Below are 26589 nucleotides of genomic sequence, written 5' to 3' on the forward strand. Positions count from 1 at the left end.
AGTTTACACCTAGTTACTATGGTTAGGCACTTTATGAATACCAAGATAGAAGATTCCTGGGAAACTGGATTTGTTGGGGATGAGGAGTGGTTTGTTACTAATGGCTGCTGGAGGTGCCTTCCGGAACAGAAAGAGATGGCTCCTGCCTGCCCCAATGGTACCAAGTTACTTAATTAGCACAATTAAGGCAGAATTAGCATAAATTTTATTATGGGGATGGATTTAGCTATTGCCAACTAAAGTGGTGAAACAGGAGTTAAATTCTAAGTGCTGGGCTTTAAAAAAAAAAAAATCTAAATATCTAAAGTGATAAAAATTAAGGGATAAATTTCCTGCCAAGCAATGGTCAAGGGTGTTTGGATGCTTGGGAGACATTAAATTAGATAGTTCATGATTATGGAATTTGCAAGCTTCATTGGTAATCCTTTTTCCTTCAAAAATGCAAGGAATATACCATGCAAAAAACCCTCTTGAATGCAATGTCAAAGCAGTGAAGTCAAGTAATCATATCATGAAAGACAGAGTTAAATATGAAAGGTCAACCTTAAATTTGCTCCTCTGGGCTTGTACATTTAACATTGTACCACATTATAGTTTCATAGTGACAAATTTCAATTAGGCTTTCTTATATAAGTATATAGTATCCACATTTTTCAGGCTTGTTTTTTTTTTTCTCTCCTCTACAAAGCAGGCAATGTTGGGGGGAAAAAAAAGGTCGAATACTTTTTACAAGTAAAAAGCAACAGAGGGTCCTGTGGCACCTTTAAGACTAACAGAAGTATTGGGAGCATAAGCTTTTGTGGGTAAGAAGTTCACACCTCAACTGCTAGCAGAGCACCTCACCCTCCCTGATTGAACTAACCTCGTTATCTCCATACTGATTTATACCTGCCTCTGGAGATTTCCATTACTTGCATCTGAAGAAGTGAGGTTCTTACCCACGAAAGCTTATGCTCCCAGTACTTCTGTTAGTCTTAAAGGTGCCACAGGACCCTCTGTTGCTTTTTACAGATTCAGACTAACACGGCTACCCCTCTGATACTTTTTACAAGTAAATGTTTGAAGTCTGCAAGTTAAATCTCTCAATCAGGGTTTGCCTTCTCTGCAGTGTTAGCCTCTAGCCCAACTCCTATCTACACAAATAAATCTCTAGCTTGAGTAAAGTGTTACTTTAAGCTTGAACCCATCAGGGTGTGTGAGTTGAAGCTTGAATGCTGCTAATGCTTGAACTAGTGATGCAGTGGGGGGATCCAGCTACAGCTCAAGTTAACACATTTATTAGCTGTTAATCTACTCACTCTGTGGGCTTGTCTGCACATACCAGTGTTCGACGTGTGGCGATTGATGCATCGGCGGTTAAATCGACCGCCGATCACTCTCCTGTCGACTCCTATACTCCACCTGAACAAGAAGCGCAAGGGGAGTTGATAGGAGAGCGTCTCCCGTCGACATTGCGTAGTGTGGACCCTGCGGTAAGTAGATCTAAGTTTGTTGACTTCAGCTACGTTATTTAGATTGATCTACCTCCGTGGTGTAGACAAAGCCTGTGTTGCTAAATCACTGTGAAGTGTTTCCACAGTGTGACTACTCTCACTTGAGTTACCTTCCAAATACTACATTTGAGATAGGCTATGTCTACACAGCAACTGAGTGGATGCTTCCCAGCACATATAGCAGACTTGCTATCTTTGCTTGAGCTAGCATGCAAAAAATAGCAGTGTAGCCTCAGTGCCATAGGCTCCACTAGAATTGCTAGCCCAAACTGCTGCCTATACTGCCGCAGCCAGACTATTTTTTTAGAGCACTTGCTCAAGCAGAGCTATCATGTGTCTGTCTAGCCACTCTGAGAAGCCCCCTCCTAGCTGCTCTGTAGACAAATCCCGAATGTAATAACTTGAGCTAACTTGCAGTACAGACCAGACCTCAGACTTTTTTAGAGCATTCGCTGTCTCAATCTTTAGGTTGTATTCAAGTTTAAAAATTCATAACTTTAGACTACTGAACTCATTTTCCCTCAAACATGAATACTACACATGGAAACATTCTGTGTGTACTATAACTTACTGTAAGGTTGTAGTTCCCCGATATGATTGGTGCGCTACACATGTTTAATAGAAATTAGAATTTCTTACTATAGTCAGTGCTTGTGGTGCCACCTATAGTTAAGCTTGCCTCAGCACTTCCCATTATATTATCCTGTTTTCAGTTCTTATAACTTGGCCAAATTTAAATTGTTAAAGTTGAAATCTGCAAGTCCAGGTGTCTCCTTAAGGCTGAACTCTTTTTACGGAAGGCTTCAGCAGCTGTTTCCAAGAACAAGATTAGGGGGAAAATACATTTTTGCACATTTTTACACATTTTTACAACCATGTCTTTGAGAAATATTATAACCTTAATGGCTTGGAGCTGGGACTTGAAATTTGGGGCGGCCTTTGTTTCAGAGAGAGATCTTTTTACCTTCTTATGAAAGGGCAGCTGCCTCCTCATCACCCCTTTATGGTTCGATGTCTGTAGGCCCCTGCATCGATTTCCCCTTCACATGATGTTTGCAGGAATAATCTACCGAGGTTTATGTCCAATAACAAACCCCTTTCTTGAGGGCTGGTTTATTAAAACAAACCCAAAGTAAAGCCTCTTCCTACTCACCTCCAATCTCTAGCTGGGCACAGCTCCTCTTACTCAAGGTCTCTCAGGTTCCAAGCCTCTCTACTTAGTACAGTTATCAGCCCTTCCCAAGTTTTGTGGAATCAGTCTGTCCCCTTGAGGTCGGGAGGTTGCAGAGACCCACTTCTTAGGCCTGTGTCTGCTAGACTGTCTGGTCACTCCTCCAGCAGTTTCCCCAGCTCCTTTCTTCTTGAGCCTTTTCAGCAGCTCTCCTCTTACTTCACCTTGGGTGCATCCATTTCCCTTATAAGGTCAAGGTTCCTTCCCTGCCCAATTGCGTGGCACTGGAACCCTTGCCCCCTCTTAAAGGGCTCAGTCACCCGTGACACTTCCCTATGAAAAAACAGCCAGTTTGGGCAATTTATAAGACTTTGAAAAATATCAATTCGCATATGGTCAGTAGAAATTTGTTATAGATTAGCAGCTAAATCCTCCAAAATTCTGTCTGCACTGGGCATGCTCTATCCCCTCACAACTCTTGCATGGACTGGACTGGGCATACACCTTCCCCACAGTGACTGGACGTGCTCCAACCCAGTGCTGAGCAGGACTTTCCATGCAGTTGCTGCTGCTGGCTTTTGGAAGTCTCTGTGGCACCGGAACTGAGCAGGGTTTGGATGGTGTGCAGACATGGGGCCATACATTGAATAATAAGGATAAAACAAGATATTGAATAACTTATTGTTCAGTGAATAACGAATGTGCCGAGTTTCTAATGTGCCAGGGGATGGTCACCCTCAAGCTCCGTCCCCACTCCACTTCTTCCCCTAAAACCCCCACCCTGCCCTGCCTCTTTCTGCCCCGCCCCGCATCTTTCCACCCTGTTCAGCCCCCTCCCCTGAGCGAGCCCAGCTCTTGCTCCTCTTTCCCCACCCCCAGCGCCTCCTGCAGGTCGTGGAACAGCTGATTGCGGCGGAGGGGGGAGGAGGTGCTGATCAGGGGGCTGCTATCACCCACCATTTTTTTTTTCTGTGGGTGTTCCAGCCCTGGAGCACCCATGGAGTCAGCACCTACGGTGAACACCATCTCTGCTGTGGACTGAATGAAAGACTGCATTATAATGCATACCCACAAAGGGGCCAAAATAAGGCAGCATGGGTGACCTTAATGCTGACGTTTTCTTAACTTTTGAGTGCTAAAAAATTCCGCCACCTTTTAAACGTGTGTGTGTGTGTGTGTGTGTAATCTTACATAAACTGATTTAATTCACAATGGAAGGACAAGGTGGGTGAGGTAATATTATTGGACCAACTTCTGTTGGTGAGAGAGACAAGTTTTCGAGCTTTCACAGAGCTCTTCTTCAGTAGACTGCTTTTAAAGCATGAGCACAAGGCTAAAGTTAAGTTTGAGCTTTCATCATTAACTATATATTTCCTGATGTGTGCTTCATTTCTTAACGTTACCACTGTATTAACGTTACCGGTTTCAGTTTGGAATTTCTATTGCCATTCACTCTACTTTTTAACATAGCATACAATAGTTTGAACTGGTCATTTGGAACCTTTCACCATTGGCATTCTCACTGTTCAATACACTATTCCCAAATTTTACTCACTTTATAGAACAGTTACATCGTTCTGTTAAGAAGCTCGTATACAATTTATACAAAATATCCAAAGGGTTGATTGAGGGTCTAATTAACAACGTCTAATTCTCCTCCTTCCTATACAAGGTGAAGTGTTACGGTGCTGTGGACGACACTGATGAAAAGCAATATAAAGAAAAACTAAAATATAGGGCTAGATCAGTTTTCTTTAACACTAAATAATCTACTGGCCTACTTGGATGAACATATACATACATGGGTTACAGTATTGCTTTTACTCGGTGCAAAGGTTCAGCTCAACAGATTCTTCAGCGGAATTATAAACCTTTGAAAATTGCTGTATAATGGAAATGTTGACAGACTATTAGCGACAGTGGTACAAATGCATTGCTCAAACATACATATAGTTGTCTCAGGTTGCTGAATACATTAAACAATACATCAATTACATATGCAGTAAGGAGGCTTATGTATAGTCTTTGTTGCATGTCATGCCATTCATTAATTATTAAAGTATTTCTCAGACACATGACCTCTGACATGCTGGATGGGTATCAGTCAGTGAGCTAAGATGTTTAGGCTGTAGCGATGCTGAGATCCTGCTGTATAATTGCCGTTCTGGAAAAGGCCCAGGAAGCATTTAATCACCATTCCAATTACAGTGTCATTGAAGCAGATCAGAGTTTTTCTACTGCCAATTCATTGCAACTTCTAAGTTGTAAAAGAACTTGTGTGCTTCATTTCTTAACCTTACCACTGTATTAATGTTACCGGTTTCAGTTGTGAATTTCTATTGCAGTTCACACCCCTTTTTAATTTAGCATAAAACAGTTTGAACTGCTCATTTGGAACCCTTCACATGGCATGCTGGAATGTCTCAGAGCTTATGTGCATGGCAAAGCACACTAGTGGGATGATTTGTAGAGAGCCATAACGTGCTGCACTCTCCAGCTGCCCCACATAGACCCTCATGGCATGCTCTAAAAGATACCTACTACACATTAAACATTCTGAACTAAGTACATTTGAAGTGCACCAGCAAGATCTACATGGAGCAGTTGAAATGCACCATGTTAGTGTGCTCTGCAAATCACACCCCTCTAGTGTGCTTTGCTGGCTGCATAGACAAGCCCTTAGTCCCAATAAAAATGCAGATTCTGGGATTTTCCAATTGTTCTGAAATCTAGTGTTCAAACGTATATCAAGTTAAATATCTCTCTCTCACCCCCCCCCGCATTAGTAGTGCTATTTCAGCTGTTATTGGAGAAAGGTTAAGAAATTTTCTAGCACAGACAAGGTTTGGGGAACTGAGTTTCTTACATTGCTTATTAGCAGTGAGGAGGAGTAATCTGGTATTAGTTTTTCAGTATGTGTTTAGCTTCCTTTCACCACCCCTTTATTTTTTAAACAGATTTTCAGTCCACCGTGAAGCGTGATTTCATGACAGTCATTAGTTTCTCTGAGCTACACCTGACACTGCTTTTCAGCAAATAGATTTAATTGGAAAAGCGGAAGGTGTTTGGATATTAAATAGCTTTCTGCATATCTCTCCTCAGTTTCTTTCTAATGCTCAAAACTGACCATTTACATATGCTTGAAGTTCTAGATTGTTTTCTATCTTTTTAGATTTGAGTTACTATACTTTAAGCACAATACATCTAGCAGTCTCTGCTCTGAGGATTTGCAGTTAGGATTTTAGTCATGCTCGCTGGTGTAAAGAAAGTGGGATTACATATTGTATCTATGTAATTTATTGCAAAAACACTGGCAGGTACTGAGCAGGGTTTTGTGCCTTGAGTTGTACCACACTTTATGATAATGCTTAGCTACACTGCTAGTAATAAATGGAATACTTAGTGGAATAATGAATAGAATCCAGTAAAATGCTTTGAAATGTTGTTGGAGTGGATGAGCTCAGATCTTAATATAGTTTCACTATGATTAAGTAGAAAAGTGCAATCAGTAGTAACAGAATTTAAAGAACTTTTCATACTGCTGAATGTGATTCAGATTGCCAGTAAGTTATAATACCAGTATATATATATATATTTGAGATTTCAAGTATGTTAATTTTCACAATGATAGTTCCTCTCTGCACAGCCTTCATTTTCCATTATGGTCCTTGGCCATTAAAAAAAAAAATAAAAAACCACCAAAACTCTAGTTTAGGCTGAAGGTTGGCTTATGAGGCTTTGGCCTAAAAGCCTTTTTTAAATCTGGTGATGGGGGTGGGTATAAATGTTGGTTAGTGAGTTAAGATTTTAAAATGCAGTGTGTGAGAGTGGGCAAGCGTTCACATACTTGCTTCTAAATCCTTAAAATGGCGTCTTCATCTACTGGGGAAATTTGCAGGCATTAGCAGGAAAAGTGAAAGACTGGGTTGCCAACCCTCCAGGATTGTCCTGGAGTCTCCAGGATTAAAGACCAGTCTTTAATTAAAGATTATGTCATATGGTGAAACCTCCAGGAATACATCCAACCAAAATTGGCAACCTTAAAGATAACAGTTCAAATTACCTAGGAATTTTCTTTTGTTATACTAATACTTAAACATACTATTTTTTGCTAGTGTGTAAATATCACTGTAACTGTAGTTTTGCCTGAGGGCAGACTTGTACATTTTTTCCTCTATCAAAGTCCCTATGTTGCTGCTACTACTTTCTACTCTATCTGTTTAAAGGAATATTGTGTTCTCTACTACCTGAACTTTCCTTTAGCCAGTGAGGCCTATAGAAATGTTACATCTGACCATTCTCTATCCTCAGGGATTTTCCAGCTGCTTTGAAGTATCTTCTGCCTCTAATTTTCTCTGTCATGCCACTTGACCTGGGTAGCTTGTTTCACTTTGTAGTTCCTGAATCCATAGGGTAACTTTACCTCAGTTAAATGTTTTTTCTGACACTGTATCTTCCAATTGGTTTTAACTTCATAGTCTCTCTTTAAGCCAATACCATTAGTTTGATTTGATTTATTCATATTTGTGGATGTCTGAATACTAACTTAAATTATTTACAAGAGTAGGTTGTAAATTATCTATAGAAATCCATAGTTTAACAGACACGAGTTATACTGTAACATGCATAAAGTATGCAATTCTCCATTAGCTATCACTAAGTGTGAGGTTGACTCTTGTGATGCAAATGTGAGGTTAGAAACCTACTAGCAATTAAATGCACAGTCCCTGGGTCCCCCACAGGATCAGTCCCCTAATGTAGTATATGACCTATTGTGCCATATTTATAAAGCTTGACCTCAAAAGTCAGGCTATGTCTACACTACCATGGTAAGTCGACCTATGCTATGCAAATCCAGATACGTTATTCATGTAGCTGGAGTTGACATACCTTAGGTCGAGTTACCACGGGGTCTACACCGCGGGGGGTCGACGGGAGACAATCTCCAGTCGACTTACCTTAATCTTCTTGTCGGGGGTAGAGTACAGGGGTCGACTGGAGAGCGATCTGCAGTCGATTTGGCGGGTCTTTACTAGACCCGCTAAATTGACCGCCGGTGGATTGATCTCCGACCGTAGACCTGCCCTCAGATTCTCTCTTCCCTCTCCCCCATTCTTTATATAGATTAATAGTCTTTAACTCAAACTTCCTGATAGAGGCTTATTGATTCAACATATTTCTTTTTTATTTAAATGTTTTAAGAGATTATAATAAGATTAATCCTTAACATATTTTGTACTCAATTCAGATTTCATTTTAAACAGGTTTATTTGTAAAAAGAAAATATTATAATTTAAATAAAATAAAAAATCCAATTTAAATAAATTTTTTTTTAATCCACCCTGCATAAGATTCCCCATTTCTATATTGACTTGGAGTTCTAGAACCAGATACCTTCCTCACCTTTACAAAAATAATTCAACTGAACTTTATGAACAACTGTAGTGGCTTGCTTTTTCTGAAGATATATTAAGAATTTTTCAGTTTCAGCCTTATCTTCCAGTGTTTTGGGGAGATGGGTTAGCTATTAATCATTTACAGTGAAATATACAATGGAACCCTTTAGTCAGTTTCACTTTAAGTTAAAAATCATATTGTACTGTACAGAAACAGTATGAGACTTTTGTGGTATTACATACCCACTTACAGCAAGATCAGGTATAGCAGGGAAGGGCAAACCTTTTGGCCTGAGGGCTGCATCGGGTTTTGGAAATTGTATGGAGAGCCGGTTAGGGGAGGCTGTGCCTCCCCAAACAGCCAGGCATGGCCTGGCCCCCACCCCCTGCTTCTTGCCGCCTGACAGCCCCCCCGGGATTCCTGACCCATCCAACCCCCCCGTCCTCTGACCGCCTCTGGAACCCTCCCCCCTCATTCCTGAATTCCCCCTCCCCCGGGACTCCTGCCCCATCCAACCCCCCCTCCTTCCTGACTGAACCCTGCACCCATTCAACCCCCCCATGCCCCGCCCTCTGACCACCCCGACCCCTATCCACACCCCTGCCCCCTGACCACCACCCCAAACTCTTCTGCTCTCTATTCAACCCCCCCTGCTCCCTGCTCCCTTATCGCACTGCCTGGAGCGCTGGTGGCGCAGCTGTGGCTGGAGCCAGCTACGCCACCGCGCAGCACAGAGCATTGGGTCAGGCTGCGGCTCTGCAGCTGCGCTGCCCGGCCGCCCAGAGCATTGTGCCAGTGGCGCGGCGCGCTGAGGCGGCGGGGAAGGGGAACAGCAGGGGAGGGGCTGGGGGCTAGCCTCCCGGGGCAGGAGCTCAGGGGCCAGGCAGGAGGGTCCCGTGGGCCAGATGTGGCCTGTGGGCCATAGTTTGCCCACCTCTGGGGTATAGCTATGTGTAACTGGCATACTCATACATGTTTCGTAGTGGTGTATCCAGGTATACCAATGTGTAGCATTTAGTAGAGGCTTTTTTGCTAAACGCCACTAAAATTAGAAAAAATCATATGTATTTTACTTTCAAAATATTGATTCTGTGACATCTATGCTGTGGCCTTAACTGAACTGTTGTCGGACTTAGGATTACTCTGTTCTCCTGACTTCCAGTCCTGTGCTCTAACCAAAAGAAAGCACTGCTTTCTATTTAGTTTCGTTGTGAGCTCAGTCCTGCTTCCAGTGGAGTGGGTGGCTAGACTTCTGTTGACTTCAGGAGCAACATGATTGGCCCATGTTATAAATGCCAGCCCTCCCACCCCTTCCCCATTTGCCACAGGCTAGTAGTGGTGTCCATTTCCCTAGTTAAGACCCAGATTCAGCAAAGCAATTCTGAAGTGACCTTTTGTGACTAAAGGCTTGTCTACACTTAAATGCTACAGTTTAGACACTACCTACATCATTGGGATGGATTAGGGTTGCCAACCTGGTGGTAATTAAAAACTGGACACTCCAGCAGGAGTGCCGGAACCTCCCCCACCCCGCCTCTTCCCCTGAGGCTCTTCCCCCATCCACTCGTCTTCCCCCCCACCTTCTTGTCACTTGCTGCTCTTCCCCTGCTACCCTCCCCACCCCCACCCTCGCCCAGGTCAGAAGGGACTCGCCTGCGGGGCTGGGAGCTGCAGCCTCCCGACACAGATAAGAGGTGGCTCCAGCTGAGGTAGGGGCTGGCGTAGGTGATGACCTAGCACCTCCCCGCTCACAGTAACCAGACTTTGGGTGTCGGGTCAGTAGATCTGACCGGATACTGTCAGGTCCCCTTTTCTACCAGACTTGCCGGTCGAAAACCAGGCACCTGGGCCACCCTAGGAGGGATTCTCCTGTTGGCCTAGGTTATCCACCTCCCCGAGAGGTGGTAGCTAGTTCAGCAGAATTCTTCTGTCAATTTAGCACTATCTACACTTGGGGTTAGGTTAGCTTAACTATGTTGCTCGGAGGTGTGGATTTTTTCACACTCCGGAGCAATGCAGTTGGGTTGACCTAGCTTTTCAGTGTAGATCAGCCTAAGTGTGAATTCAGTGGAACTTAAGTGCTTTGTTGAATTGGGTTATAAACACTATTGCCCCCATCTGAAGATCTTCCATGTTATTTTAAAGGAAAACTATGGATTGATTGGAATCAGAATCTGGTGGATTTTGGTAGGATGATCTGTTTTGCAGTTAGTACTATGCAGGATACAGCTTTGTAAGAAAGAATTGTTAAGTTTCTCATCAACTTGTGTTAATGTATCCAAAATAAACAGGCCTTTTTAGGGTTTTGCTTTATCTGTAATTTCTTGCATTGGCAGTTTCATTCCTCTGGTCTTCTGGCTGAATGCAACCTCAATTCGTAGAGTTTTGATATGATTCTAAATCTCTTCACTGTCTTGCTGATTCTGGTTCTTTCTGCTTTGTTTTTCAGTTGCCTTGCTGCAGCATTGAACTGAAATTTAGTAATAGAGACTGAATCCAGAATGTACAACCTGCTCAACTTGTTCTCTATTCTTTTATTTTATTGTGGGGTTAAAAAAAAGGATGTGCCAAATATGTAGCAGCATGTCTCCTTTCTTCTGTGTGGTGTTTGACCACTGTGAACTTTCCTTCTTATGTGAATGAGAAACTGAAAGATTTTGTGTAGTGACCTGAAGTTATTCAGCCCGTAAGATGAATATGTGGGGACTGTTTCATAGCACCGCTCGTTCAAAACATCCAGCTCCTGTGTGGTGAATGAGTGTCATTTTTTCCCTTTAACATAGCAATATATTTCCTTCCCTGTCCATGCTTTAAAAAAAAAAAAAAAAATCCTATGAAGACTTTGGATTGATAACTAGCAGCTGAGGCAGGTTGGTTATGCCTCTGTCATTGCCAGCTCTGATGTCATCAGTATGAACCACCCCTACTCTGCCTTGTTTTCTCTTGACTGCCCTTTGGGGTTTGGTGGTTTTGCAGAGAAGCTCCTGCCTGGCATATTGAGTTAGTCCAGAATGTCTAACTCACAAGCAGTGAGTACTGGACTGCAGCATGCTAATGCTGTAGGTGTGGGCTCACCTGCTGTTTTTAATTGCAGTTCTTCTGAAGGTAGATAATCTGTGTAGAATGTCAATGCACATACTGAGTATCTGGGTCTATATCAACCATATGATGTATTTGTATGGCTGGATAGAGCTGCTCTGCTTTTCTTTTCCTAGGATTGAATGTTTCTCCTTTGCACATACTGCTTATATTTAAAATTAGTGTGTGTGTCTGTGCATCTCCTGCTGTAGCTGGCAAGTATGTCTGACTCATACCTGCAGTAACCTGTATTCTACTGGGATTTTTTAGTCAATTATAAACCAACTTTCACTTGTGCAGGAATTCAGAAGCATCTTAATGTCCTGAAATGCCTGGCACTAAGATATGAGTAATCAGATCTGGATTTTCCCTATGTTACAGGAAAAAAATTTAAAATGCCCTGTTTGCAAAACACTTAGAATGTTTCTATAATTCAACCAGGAAAATATTTAATCTGAGAAGTAATTGGTCTGAAAAGACACTTATAGAAATATTTGCCATTTGATATTACAATGGTCTCCATTGAGTGCCTAGATTTTTACAACATATTGTGCAAGTTGTGGGTTCTTTTTCAAAATTTCAGCCTTGTTTGATTTTTAAACTAGAAATGTAATTATTTTGGTAGGCTCCATTGTTTTTGTTCCCACATCTGTCTTTACCTTTAGAAACGTAGCTAATTTAGTGCTAGTGAGAAGTTCCAGGTAGACAGCCCATGAAAAGTGAGTTCCTCTATATTTTTGGAACTGTTATAGCATGGGCAGTTTGGGTATAACCTTTATAACCGTGCTTACCAGTGTGTACTTCAACCCTACTCAGGATGGTGTTAAAATCCTGCTTTGATGCTTTGAGCAGGGGATTGGACTAGGTGACCTCCTGAGGTCTCTACCAACCCTAATATTCTATGATACTATGAAAGTGCTTTCTTGTGTAACCCCAAAATGTGACTTTTATGGTGTTTGGCCTGAACTGAATCAGGAATGAATATTGGACAAATCAAATCTTGTGTAGACATGTTTTCTTCTATACAAACAACGTATTTCCTAAAATGTTTCAATGGGAGATGTGCCAGACCTGAAAAACTGTTGCTTCAAGTGGAATAATTCAGCTTTTCATGTCTATCATACCTGTTATCCTACAGGTTATTTATGAATGCTAGGATAAATGTTTGGAAGCCATGCTTTGAAAGCTCTTTCCCAAGTTGAAAAAAGATTTGTCAAACGAGATTCTTTCCTCCCGCCCCGCCTTTAGTTCTGCCAGTCCTTTGCCACTGATGACTTGTATAGGTGCCTAGCCATTTAAATGTTTGCCCCCTCCTACTCCTGTTTTTCTTCTGAAAACTCCTGGTGTATTGCTTAGAATTATTATAATGAATTTTTAGCTCTACTCTTTTTTTTTTTTTTTTTTTCTTGCCCTAGGTCCAGCAAGACTATGAATCTCTGTTCCAAATGCTTTGCTGGTAAGTGCACTAAAAGGCTTTGTGGTTTTTTTTCTTAGACTATCTAAATCACATTGTTGCCATCTCTTTTGGGGTTTATGCGTGGGGTTCGGATTTTTCAGTGTGTGTAAAATCAGATTCTCCTCACTTTGGTGCTTCATTTTATTTGCTCATGTTTGTTGAAACAATCTCCAGTATATGTAAAGCAAGAGCCTCTTGTGTAAATATACCAATCAACCTTCACTCAGTGAAGATAACAGAAGTCTGGAATGCCCTTGAACTGTAGAGCGCCAGTCTTAGTGCAACTCGTGTAAATTTGGCATAGCTTTCAAAATGTATCAGTCTGGTTTGGAATTTTGAATTCGGTAGATCACATTTTTACTCTTGCTACTAAACACCAAAATCTTGTACAGATGAAACTATAAAAGGAAGAGGAGTGGCTATGGAAATCCGTCCTGCTGCCCATGTGTATTTAATATCCAACTTGTGCATTAAATCATTGGTTGTTGACCAACAGGCTTAACCCTAAGCTCTGCATTGTATTTTCTTGTTGCAAACTTGGAGAATGATGGGAACTGTTATCAACCTTTTGTCAGTCTCACGTAACTTGCCCGCTCTTACATTAACTTTCTCAGATTTTGAAATCGTTGTCATTCATTATACTAATCCCATTTACTTTGCCGTAATTGATGCTCTTCCATTCTTCCATATCTTAAAAGAATCTCTCTTAAGGGAGCTAGAAGTAAATATTAAAAGCTGAAGCAAAAATGTCAACATTTTTATGGTGTAGATTCTTGGCTAGCCCTAAAACTAAAATGTAATGACCCCTTAGAAGTTTTTTAGACCATTCATTTTGAATGCATAAATCCATGTTTGTTGGTTTGTTTTTCTAAATTTGAGCTAACAGTGTATAAAATACCCACCAGATTCCTTTGGAATTTCTATTTAAAGTCTAGGAAGACCCTTGTGTGGTGGATCATAGATCATATAAAAGTTCACCATATTAATTTCATAAAGGAATAAAGTGCCACAAACTTTTGATATACTTGAGTACTCAGAAGCATGCAGTTCTTCTTTGAGTGATTGCTCATGTGTATTCCACAGTAGGTGTCGGTGCACGGTGATCCTTCAGCACCATCGACTAGTCAGCACCACTCCCCATCCACGGGGCACGCCAAGAAGGCTAGAAAGAGGCCACCTTCGCTGTAGTACCGGAGTAAACCCGGGACAGAGGCTAGACCCATGTCAGACAGCCCTCGATTCCCACTGGCCTCTAGGCCTCTGACTCAAGTCGAGAGGAGTAGGCCTCCCTGGATGTCCAGATGCCCTCCACACCGGAGGCCCTGGATGGCCTCCACAGGTGGCTCGGGATGTTATGTCCATGCTGATACCAGGAGCACCGCCGCTGTCGGCCTCGCGCTCCAGAGGTAAGCCACCGCTGGGATCTCTGCAGTAGCCCCCGGCTCGGTACCAGTCTTGGTAGAGGGAACATTCCTGATGCCGTTCGCTGCCCAGCAGCCGTTCAGGGCAAAGTCCACGTGGATCACCCTTGACGCCCACCAGACCGCCTGGTTGGGTTCCGTCTGACCAAGACTCTCGGCACTGCTCCACCTCGAGGAGCGAACACTGATGGGACTGAGGCAGATGATGCCAAAGGTCCTCATCTCAGAGGAGCTATCGCAGCCAGTCACGGCACGAACGTCTATGTCATTCCCGTTTGGTGTCCTGCTCCAGGACCCTGCCACGGCACCGCCTCTGCAGCCCTGGGTGTCGATTGTGGAGCAGCTGTTACCGACGGTACCGGTCCTCCACGTTGGGATCGCAGCCCAATGGTTGGCATCGCTCCTGGTGCTGTCGCTTCTCCCGGTTCAGGGACAGTGACAGGTTGAATGTCAGCCTTGCCTCCCTTTGTAGTCGTCCATTGATGGGCCAGGCTGAACAGCCAGCGCCACAGCAGCTATAGTGGCACTGGGCCCCATGGCCAGGTCAATGGTACCAGTGGGCACCGTGGCCCCCGACACAGCCCCCGGTGTGGGCTCGCTTGGTGGCTGGAGCCTCAGAAGGACCGTCAGCCTCCCTCTTCAGACTTCTGAGGAAGGAGTCGGTGGACCCTTTGGTGCCATTGGACACACAACGTACCACTCCAGCATCCTCACCCTCCCTGGATGAGGTGATTACGGCCCCTCCTCCCTCCGTCCTGCAGGAGGACTTTAGAGCCCACCAAGAATTCTTAAAAAGAGTGGCATCAAGCCTCCACCTCCAAGCAGAGGAGATGGAGGAGCCCTTGGTCTCCCTGTTAATATATTGTCCTCCTTGGCACCAGGCAGGGTGGCCTTGCCTCTCCACGAAGGGGTGGCGAAAATTTCAAATGCCCTGTGGCAAACCCCGGCCTCATTGGCCCCCATCTCTAACAGAGCGGAACGCAAGTATTTTGTACCCACCAAGGGACTTGAATACTTATACACCCACCCTGCTCCTAACTCCCTGGTGGTTGAGTCGGTCAGCCACAGGGAACGGCAGGGCCAACCAGCCCCTGCCCTGAAAAATAAAGATTCAAGGAGGCTGGACTCATTTGGAAGAAAAATTTATTCGTCCTCGAGCTTCCAGTTACGGGTGGCGAACACGAGGCTCTCCTGGGCCAGCATGAGTTCAATCTGCGGAGCTCCCTGGCTAAGTTCAAGGACTCCCTCCAGGAGTGCGACAGGAAGGAGTTCAAAGTGCTGGTGGAGGAGGGCACAGCGGCTGCCAGGGCAACCCTGCAGGCAGCTTCAGCTGCAGCAGACATGGCCGCGCGGTCTATGGTCTCCGCGGTGTCAATGAGAAGGGCATCATGGCTCCTGCTCTCTGGGCTGTCCAGTGAGGCGCAGACCTCCCTGCAGGACCTTCCGTTTGACGGCAAAGCTCTGTTTGTGGAACAAATGGATACAAAGCTGCATGGCTTGAAAGACTCCCGCACAACTCTCCAGACTTTGTCTCTATGTTCTGGCTCCGGCAAAACCTAAATTCAAGCCGCAGCAGACTCCCACTCAGGCCACCCAGTCAAAATACAATACCTCTTATAAGAAGTCGCGGGACTATAAGAGGCGCCTACAGAGGCAGTCTCAGCCTGCCCCCCAGCCTGGGTCCTCCAAGGGCAAGTAAGCAGAGAAAAGGTGGTTTTGATGGGACGCCCAAGGGCGCCCTGCCAGTTCTCATCAGGGATCTCAATCAAGCTTCCCTTCTCCACTTGGTTGTGTGCTTTCCTCCTGGAGTGGTCACGGCTGACCTTGGCCCAATGAGTCCTCAACACCATCTCCCGGGGCTATATCCTCCAGTTTACTTCCTCCCCACCCAACTGCCACGCCCGCCTCCATCCCTCCTGGGGGACCCCCGGAGGTTGGGGAGGCTCCTGGGCTTAGGAGCGATGGAAGCGATACCTGGGGAGTTCAAAGGCAAGGGGTACTACTCCCACTATTTCTTTATCCCGAAGGCCAAATGGGGGGGCTCAGGCCCATCTTGGACCTGCGAGGCCTGAACCAATACATGGTGAAGCTCAAGTTCCGCATGGTCTCCCTGGCCTCCATCATCCCCTCCCTGGATCCCAGGGACTGGTACACTGCCCTCGATCTGCAGGACGCATACTTCCACATTCGTATATTTGAGCAACACAGATGCTTCCTCCATTTCACGGTACGGCAGGAACACTACCAATTTACCGTTCTCCCGTTTGGCCTGTCCAGTGCCCTCGGGGTATTCACAAAATGTATGTCAGTGATGGCGGCCTATCTCAGGCGCCAGGGGGTCCAGATCTTCCCCTATCTGGACGACTGGTTGGTCAAGGACAGCTCCCGGTCTCAGGTGCCGGATAACGTGGTGCTCCTTCTGTCTAAGTGCACCATTTTGGGCCTATTGGTAAACAACACCAAGTCCACGTTAGTCCCGATATAACTCATAGAGTTTATTGGGGTGTTCCCTGGATGCCTCATTGGCCAAAGCCTCCCTCCCACCGGACAGGTTTGAGACCCTGAAGGGGCTCATTGACATGGTCACAAGGTTTCCGGTGACAACAGCTAGAGTGTGCCTCCAGCTCTTGGGTCATGTGATCTGTCACGCCAGACTCAGGATGAGGCCATTCCAGCTCTGGTTGGCCTCGGCGTTCTCCCAGGCCAGGGACAGGATGGATAAAGTCCTCACAGTGTCCGAACCAGTGATCCCCTCCCTACGGTGGTGGTCCTTCCTGAGAAACATGCTCCAAGGGGTCCCGTTCAGGGGCAGGGCCCCGTCACTGGAACTAGTGTCCGACGAGGTGGACCTGGGATGGGGGGCCCATGTGGAGAATGTTCAGACCCAAGATCTGTGCTCGGCTCAGACTCTGATCCTCCACATAAACACCAAAGAGCTCAGGGTGGTATGGCTGGCGTGCATGGCCTTCCGCTTGCACGTGGAGGGCCCGGTGGTCAGGGTACTCACGGACAACACTGTCTCGATGTTCTATATCAACAGGCAAGGCGGGGCCCGATCCTCTGCCGCGAAGTCCTCTGGCTGTGGGACTTTTGTTTAGCCCAGAACATCTGCCTACAGGCCTTCCATTTGCTGGGTGTCCGGAACACTTGAGCACAAACTTCTCTCAGCATGAGTGGTCTCTCCACCCAGAGGTGGTGCACAGACTTTTCCAAGTGTGGGGAACTCCCCAGGTGGATCTGTTCACTGTCCCCGGTTCTGCTCCAAGGGGCGCTGGGATGGGGCGCTATATCCGATGCCTTCCTGCTGTCCTGTTGAAGCCAGTTTCTCTATTCCCCCTATTCCCGCTCATCAGCAAGGTCCTGGAAAAGATAAAGTTGGACAAGGCCTGGGTCCTTCTGATTGCCCCGGCATGGCCCAGGCAGCATGGTACGGGACCCTCACTGGCCTGGCGGTTGCCCCGCTGTGGCCTTTGCCGTCCTGCCTAAGGCCGCTCCCCCAGGGCCGCCTCCTCCACCCCGACCAAGCGGTACTCCACCTCACGGCGTGGCTGCTCAATGGTTAGGTAGGGAGGAAAGGACGTGCTCAGAACGGGGTTCAGCGCGTCTTCCTAGAAAGCAGGCGCCCCTCCACATGCTGAGCCTACTTGGCAAAGTGGTCTCTGTTCTCCAGATGGGCGGACTAGCGGGGCGTTTCCCCGGTGGCCACCCCGATCCAGTTTATTCTGGACTACCTCCTCCACCTTAGAGCCCAGGGCCTGGCGCCCTCGTCAGTCAAGGTGCACCTGGCGGCCATATCGGCCTTCCGTCCCCTGATGCAGGTCACATGGTATTCTCCCATGCTATGACTGGCTAATTCCTTAAAAGGTTGGATCGTCTCTTCCCGTATGTTAAGCCCCCGTCCCGCAGTGGGACCTAAACCTGGTGTTGGCCCATCTCACGGGGCCCCTGTTTGAGCTGCTAGCCATATGCTCCTGGTCACACCTCTTGTAGAAGCTGGCCTTCCTGGTTGCGATCACGTCAGCTAGGCGGGTCTCGGAACTCAGGGCCCTGACCTCCGAGCCCCCGTACATGATGTTTCATAAAGATAAGGTCCAGCTCTGCCCACACCCTTCGTTCCTCCCAAAGATGGTCTCCGCCTATCACATGGGTCAGGACATTTTTCTGCTGGTCCTCTGTCCCATGCGTCCAGTGAGGAGCGCCACCTCCACATGCTGGATGTGAGACGGGCTCTGGCTTTCTACCCGGAGTGGACTAAGCCGTTCAGAAAGTCCTCGCAACTGTTCATCACCTCGGCCAAGCGCATGAAAGGTCGGCCAATCTCCACTCAGCGGCTCTCCAACTGGATCACCCGTGCATCCGTACCTGTTATGGCTTGGTGGGAATCCCCCCACCACCAGTTGTGAAGACTCACTTGACTTGGACGCAGGCCTCGTTGGCTGCCTTTTTAGCTCATGTCCCCATCCAGGACATTTGTAGGGCTGCTATGTAGTCTTCAGTTCACACTTTCACCTCGCATTATACGATCATCTCCCAAACCAGGGAGGACGCCAGGTTCGGCAGGGCTGTGCTCCATCCTGAGAATTTGTGAAGTCCTACCCACCTCCAACAGATATAGCTTGGAATTACCTACTGTGGAATACATATGAGCAATCACTCGAAGAAGAAAAGAGAGTTACCTTTTCTGTAACTGGTGTTCTTCGAGATGTGTTGCTCATGTCTATTCCACATCCCGCGCTCATTCCCCTCCGTTGGAGTTGTCTGGCAAGAAGGAACTGAGGGCGGGGGGAGCACGCAGTGCCTCTTATACCGCACCATGGAGGCGCCACTCCAGGGGTTGCTGGGGCACTTCCCTACGGGTACTGCTGGGCGAAAACTTCCAGCACCGGTGCACATGGCAAGCACACACCCCTACTGTGGAATAGACATGAGCAACGCATTTCGAAGAACACCAGTTACAGAAAAGGTAACTGTCTTATTTTAGATTCCAAGTAAGTATTAGACATACAAGTATGTTTAAGTATCAAATATACATCTTTATATTTGAGAGACAAGGGAGGTGAGGTATTATCTTTTATTGGGCCAACTTCTCTTGGTGGAAGGTACAGGCTTTCGAGCTACAAAGAGCTGTTCCTCAGATCTGGGGAAGTGATACTCTGCTTCCTTCCCCAGACCTGCAGAAGAGCTCTGTGTAGCTGAAAAGCTTGTACCTATCACCAATAAAAGTTGATCCAATAAAAGATATTGCCTCACCTACCTTGTGTCTGTTGTATCCCGGGACCAACACGGCTGCAGCAACTCTACGAACAACCTGTATATTTGATAGTTAACTCCAAGATATGCAAGATTGTCAGTTTATAGCTAACAGAATACTCCAGGCTGTACAAACAGCAGATCAAGCCTGGAGTGGAACTTCTTTAAACCTTGATTTTTATTGATTTTTCTTTAGAAGAAAACAAGTTTAAGGTGTGTTTTCTTGATTTTTCTTCCTGTTCTGCAAGTCTCGTTTGAAAAGTCCTTCCCCTCTGAATAAGTACCCTGCATGTGCAAAGGCTACTCACACTGAGAGTGATATTGTTCATACCGATACGTAGAAACTTTAAAATGTCAAGGATCCCTTAGAGCCATTTTAGTCTCTTTTCTAAAATACACAGTATGCTGTGAATGTAAAGCTACCTTATCCATTAGACCTTGACAGTCTGGGATCAATGATCAGATTGCCACTAGTCATTACTGACAGAGGGAGAACTGATATTCTAGGAGTGCCAAACTTGCTTTTGCTATCTTAGGTCCCAATTATGGCTTGTTGATAATCTTCATATGGCAGGAGTCTTCTAGTATTCATTAACAGGTGATAACTAGCATGCTTTCCTCTAATACTTTCCCTCTTTTTTTTTTTTTTTTTAAGCAACTGACTAATTTTCTGTGGATTTTTTTAATGTAACATTGGATTTCTGCCAGACCATTAAAATAGGAAGACAAAGACTTATATTTTGCTTCTGTAAATTGAATCACAATAGTTATCAAGAAAACCATCAAAATCTGTGTTTTCATAATTTAGACACCCCAAAAATGCCGAAGATTCTTCCTCTTACATTTTTGTGATCAGGTGGCAAGCTATAAATTAATGTGTTGTAGCAGATTTGTATAGGGGGAGAATTTGAGTGTTATTACCTATCTTGACCCTTGTTTCCTTTCTCTTTCATTTTAGAAAAAAGAAATCCACACAATGAAAAAGGTTAGTAACTATGGTTAAGTAATTTTGAATTAAAACAAAAAATGGAGGGTGGATCTCTTCTATCCCCTTCCTCTGGGGGAAAAAAATTTACACTCTGGTAGAAAGTAGAATTTTAAATATATCCGGTGAGGAGGGCAACAGGCTACTGAGGAAACAAAACATAGTTGCTGGGTTTGCATAGCAGTATAAATTACAGAAACAGTATCTTCCTGCCTTCCTTTACCTTTTTTGCCATAATTTCAATTTTGCCAAATTATATACAAGTTCCTGAATATATAATCATGATCTGATGTGATCTTTCTTTCCCTGAAACATTCATGGGTATTTCATAATTAGTCTTCAGTTGTGATAAGAAATGGGATTAAATTGGCACAGACCTAGTCAGAGCAAAGGGCAATGCCCAGGAACTGTTGTCTTTAATGCTTGTTTGGCCAAATATAACAACTGCTAAATGACTGTGGGGGTGAACATATGGGGTGATCTGGCAACTTGTTTGTTTAACCTGTGGTCAAAAAGGAAAAGTAGCATGATCATGGGGCTAGGAGCCAGGAATTTCTGATTGCTAGTGTCAACTTTCCCGTATTCAAAATGGGGATAGTATTCCCCTGCCTTTCACAGGATTTGTAAGGATTGATTCATCTTATTTGTAAAGGCAGTAGTCTGCTAGGCACTTTACAGACAAGTGTGAAGATAAACCCTCACTGGTAGAAACTGAAGTATTAACTTGAAAGGCTTGAAAGTTCACAGGACTATTCAACATGACCATAGAGCTAGCATTTCTGGTTTAATACTTAGTTCTTAACTTGCACAAAAAGGTTTATGAAACTCTGGAGAGAAGAGTTTGATATTAACAAGAATTTTTTTTTGAGAAAAATCAAACCCGTCTTACTTAAGAATTAGTAAAAATCACAGATCCTGAAATGTTCAAATGCTTTCAACAGAGACTCTTAAAATTAATCCTGAGTCAGCAAAGTACTTTACAGTGTGCTGGTCTTCATTTTGTAATGTTGCCTAAAAGCGATCTATACCCTACTGTCTCCAGTACAGGTACAGTACGGTGAAACCTTGATGTTGAATTGTCACAGATGAAGTCACTGTAGATTGCTAACCTATAATAACTTCAGACATCTCACATATCCAAAATAGAAATGCTATATTGTCCTATTTTTTCAAATTTGAATGTAGAATGGTAAGTGAGGAAATGCAATGTTTAGGTAGACTAGGTACTTCACTGACTCCACATTCTACACCATTACTACAACCTGTCCTGTCAATTTGGCAAACTGTTAGTGCTCAGTGCCTGAATTACTATACACTCAGTGGGATTTTCAAAAGCATCTAGCATTGGCCTAGCTCTGCTTCCATTGAAGTCTGTGAGACTCTTACTATAGACTTCAGTGGGAGCAGGGTTAGGCCAATGCTGATTGTTTATGAAAACTCACCGTTAAATTGTAGGATCTTTCAGGCAGGGACTGTTTTCCTATATGTTTGTATAGCACCTGGCATAACAAAATCTCAATCCTGAGACTCTGGGCACTACTGTGGAACAAATAGACTCCTCAGTAATATCAAATATTTGTGTACTCTTTCCTTAAATCATTATATAAATATATTTCACCTTTAGTCCATTTGCTCTCAGACTAGAGGAAGGTAGTTGTTATGGAGCAGACAGGAAAGGAAAAGGAATGCAGGTAATGGTTGCAGCTTGCCCAAGGGCTAATACATGAAATTAAAGGTAAGTGCCACAGTACAAGATGATATGGTGGAGAGAATCACAGAGACCACTAGAAGTAGACCAAATAATTTTAGAACATCAGCAGGGGTAAAGTATTTCTAACAAAACTCTTGAGGGGCTTCATAGTGCTTCTCAATGAGGCTATAATTGAAGGTATGTGCGAGGGAATTAGACCCAAGGTATCTTCCATCTCTAACTTCTGATTTAAACCATGCTACAAGATTTCCACATATACCTGAACCACTATATCAGCATAATTCGATTCAAGAATACACTTCTTTCTCTGAGCTGTGCTACAACATATTATGTACATGTGGTGAGTTCTCTAAAATTATCAGAAATGACAAGCCCTGAATGTCTTGATTCCTGGATCACTGTCATTTATTGCTTGAAATAGTGTGTGTGTGTGTGTGTGTGTGTGTGTGTGTGTGTGTGTGTGTGTGTGTGTGTGTGTGTGTGTTCATGTGCTACCATCTTTACAAATAAAATCCTGTTTTATTATAATCAGAATCTACAATAGAGTAGAAATCATTATTGCTGACCACCAAACTGGCAATACGTTTCAATACGTATGCAGTGGCTGTATGTCAGACTATAAAGTTTTGTTGCTCGAACACAGTATTGATTTTTATTTTCCCTTGAAGGACGCATATAACAAGAAAAGAGGGCTAAAATAAATGACACTGCTTTCTCTAAAGTGGGTTCACATATACGACATACCAGTTCTGCCTTGGTTTTCATCTTTTAATGTAGATATAGAAAACTATGAAAGCCATTTCAGTGGCAAATCTTTATTCCCTGGAATTCTTCTACATCCCAGATTGTGTAGAATTGTTATATTCCTTTCTATACACTTTAACCTTGCCACTTCCATTGAGGAGGCCCGCTGCTGTAGCAGATTTTTAAGGACTAGACATGACTTGTTTAGAAACTCATTCAATGAGAGGAAGAGTTACTCTTCAGTAAAAGCAGAAATTATCCTTTCATCTGTCTCCCTGAATGATTTTCCTGGATTTACAATGGTAGCTCAACCCTACTTGTTCTAGGCTGCAAGAGGCTGGAATCAAAGTAGGGTTCCTTCATGGCTGTAAAGCGACCACAGGGATGACCTGACAAACACTCATTGGGGGTGCATTTCCAAGTCGATTTTTGGTGTCAGTAAACTGCAGAGCAGACCTTCGATCAGTCTTCTGGCTTGCAGCGTGGAAAACAATTCCAACAAAAATACATGCATCTTGCAGACTGCTGTTTCATATCCTGTAATCTGTGCTCTATAGTATTGCACAATAAATGGAGAACCATGTATGTGCTTTGTTCCTCCCATTGCCCCTGAAGGAGACTTCTGTTTCTAAATGAAATATCAAAAAATCCAGTGTGCTTGCATTGTCTAGGTGCTTACCCTCTCTACTGATGTGCAGCCTCATGTTTTAGTGCTCTGATGTTAGAAGAGCAGCAAGAAATATCTACAGCTTAAAAACAACATTGTCTCTGTCTGTATGCAGACACCTTTTTTTAGGAGGGCTGCAGTATGGTGTCTGTGTTAGTCTGTAATATAAGATGGCATCTCCATTTGTATTGCTCCATTAGGCTGGATCTTTGATTCTGGTGGGTTCCCACTGTATTCATGTCTGTCTTAGTGTTTGTAGCATACAGAATGTTTACTGCAAGACTATTAAAGCAAATTCACTTGACTAGCATTTGAGACTGGCAGTATTTTTGTGTTCCAGTCCATTTTGTATTGCACATTCAAACTGATAAGCATTCTTTTGAAAACTGTGTAGCCACTTACACCGCTCATCGTGGTAACTCTAACTTAGGCAGCCTGGAAATACCCATCTACAGGGTACTGAAGCATCATAGGTATTTATTTAGCATTCAGCATATATCTTCATTTGGTCTTCTATACAGCCCTCTCCAATTGCAGGTTAAAGCTTTGTGTTTTTAATGCAAAGAGAGAGAAGAATGCCACAGAACTTGTAAATACTTAGAGAATCCAAGTGTATATCAAACTTACTAAGGAGGAGAATCATGATTGTGAAAAAGTATTTAGCTTCCATTTAACTAAGGATTTTATTGGGATTTGGTTTATTGCTGCTCTTAATTTGCATTGTCTACCCTCAATTTCTTTTTCCTTTTACCTTGCTAGTTGGCCCTTATCATTTTGCACCATTAGCAAGACTGAAGCCTCTGCAAAGTGTGATGACCCAGGTGATAGCATTGCCTGGTTCATTAAAGCAAGCTAATATTTGTGGTCATGTGGGAAGCACTTACTTACTACTCTCTCAAATGTAACTTGATTAGTAAATCATAAGCAAACAAGACAAAAGATAAAGTCCTAATGTTTTGGAGGAGAAATACTAATGAGTAGGAAATCAGTTCATTCAAGTATAGTTGCATTCCTAATTTAATTTAGCTCTGGTTGATGAGGCAACCCGTGACAAATTATGCTGTAGAAGATTCCCCCTACGTGTAGCCAGTAATCAGTATGTGCAGAGTATAAGATGGGAAGGAGGGGAGTATACAGCAGATTTTGAGGGGTGAATACAATATTTTTGGTTACTCAATGAGGTGAATATAATTTACACCTCTTTCAAAGGTGGAGCCTGCCCTCTTCTCTATAAGCATGGTGCAGAAGTATTACTACAGGGTTCTACTAGGGTTACCATACGTCCGTTTTTTCCCGGACATGTCCGGCTTTTTGTTAATCAAACCCCCATCCGGGGGGAGTTTCCAAAAAGCCGAACATGTCCGGGAAAAATACTCCCAGCTTCCGGCATCCCTGGCTTATTTTAGAGCGGGCTCCGGCGGCTGCTGTGCTCCCTGACTCCTCGGCTCTTTTTAAGAGCCGAGCTGCCTGTGCGCTACTGGCTTCGGGCAGCTCCCATGCCTCCGGACCCTGTTCCGCCCGCCGGGCACTTCCGCTCCGGGGCGCAGGGTCCGGAGGCATGGGGGCTGCCCGAAGCCGGTAGCACTCGGGCAGCTGTTTCATGGCTGGGAGGGAGGAAGGGGAATGCGGGCGCTCAGGGGAGGGGGCGGAGTTGGGGCGGGGAAGGGGCAGAGTTGGGGCGGGGCCCCGTGGAGTGGCCTCTTTTTTTAATTTTTAAATATGTTAACCCTAGGTTCTACACCCTTGTATCAGAATTAGCGTAGTACCAGTGTCAAGTGGGAATTGGGGATCCCATTTCAGGGATGTGTACTCCCTGTATGTCAAGAGCCCCGCTTAATGAGGGTTCCCTGTACACAGGTGTGCAAGAAAGCTTTTGGGAGTGTGGCTGGTGGCTCAGCCACTGGGCTGATCTGCAAGTTATCTTCTCCTCTCTCCTTTCTCCCTTCCCCCTCATGCCACCCCTTTCTTTCCTCAGACAAAGTATTAGGGGGTGTATAAGCATTGTGGGAGGCTATGGCCACAGCATGGATCCACTGCTGCACTGTAATTGGTGGGAGGAAGGAGGATTCTTTATGAAGCCTGGCAGTCAAGCTGTGCATGGGCCCAGGACAATTCATATCTTCCTATCTGGATGTCCCCAGCATCAGGAAAATGGTATTTAATCTAGTCACATTAAGAAGTGTTTCTTCACAAACACACAGGCTAGAAACACAGCATTCTTACAATGGGAACTTAAATTTTGTAGCAATTGACGTGTAAGCCTCCAATGCACTCAAGAGCGTTTCCTACTGGCCAATAGATTTAGCCTGTCCGGAATGGGGTTAATGTTGGCTTCTCATGAAGATATTAAACCTCTTCATGACAGGAATCTAGGTATGTTAATGCTCTCATGCAAGGTATGTGAGCCCTTTTGTTAGGGGAACGACAAAGCTACCTGTTTAAGAGGCCATGATGAGTTCCATTACACCTGAGATCCAGTATTGCTTCAATGTTTTCATAGTTCCTGTTTAAGGAGACATGGAACTAAGATCACAAAAGATGATTGGAATGATTTTTAGCTGTTGTGACTTTGACAGCCTGGTAGTTTGAGGCTCATTTATGTAAACCATTACAAATTGCACTTTACAGTTAACTAGAAGTGTGACCTCTGCTAGTTGCTGGCTGCCTGAAAAGACTGCAATGTTTGTTTTTAATTTTAATATATTTTTTACCTGAACAATTTTATTGCTTGGTATTTTCCAGGCCTATTGTTATCTCAAGGGCTGGCTAATCCCCCCTAACTCTGACGGTGGAGCAGAGCACCCTTTTTGCCTTTTTGTTTTTGTTTAATTTTTGTACAAAGAGCTGTTACTTTATTTTGTCTTATGCCTTTTGTGGTCTGTAGTGAAGACTCCATTTCCTCCTATTCCATAAATATATTGTTCATCTAACTTCTAGCTCATTAACCTCTCCATGCTGCCTGCTGAAACACCAACTCTAATTTAGTCCCTTGTGTTCTGGTTCCCAGGTGATTTAAAAAATGTTTAGAAGTATGACTTAATTGCATTGATGTTTGCGCATTGTCAGCATGAAAGCAAAGATGAGTTACATATTTAGACAGTGCGACCTGCAGGTTTAAGTCATTAAGCCTTCTTGTTTGTAACTCCATTGTCTTTTACATGTGTGCATAAGGTGGGGGGAAGGAATCTCTGCTATTCATATTTAGCAATTTGGATG

The 26589-nt window shown here is 44.3% G+C and overlaps 1 protein-coding gene across 3 annotated transcripts in view; it reads left to right on the forward strand.

The window, feature by feature from the left end:
* Positions 1–26589, forward strand: part of ZFAND3 (zinc finger AN1-type containing 3) — a 281458-nt gene that overhangs the window by 52988 nt on the left and 201881 nt on the right. For all 3 annotated transcript variants that reach the window (XM_008174739.4, XM_008174734.4, XM_008174736.4), the window contains exons 2-3: positions 12555–12595; positions 20225–20251. In XM_008174739.4, coding sequence (XP_008172961.1) covers positions 12555–12595; positions 20225–20251 — 68 coding nt within the window. The remainder of the gene's footprint in view (positions 1–12554; positions 12596–20224; positions 20252–26589) is intronic.

This window comes from Chrysemys picta, chromosome 3 (assembly GCF_011386835.1).
Source record: "Chrysemys picta bellii isolate R12L10 chromosome 3, ASM1138683v2, whole genome shotgun sequence".
In the NCBI taxonomy this organism is placed as follows: Eukaryota; Metazoa; Chordata; order Testudines; family Emydidae; genus Chrysemys; species Chrysemys picta.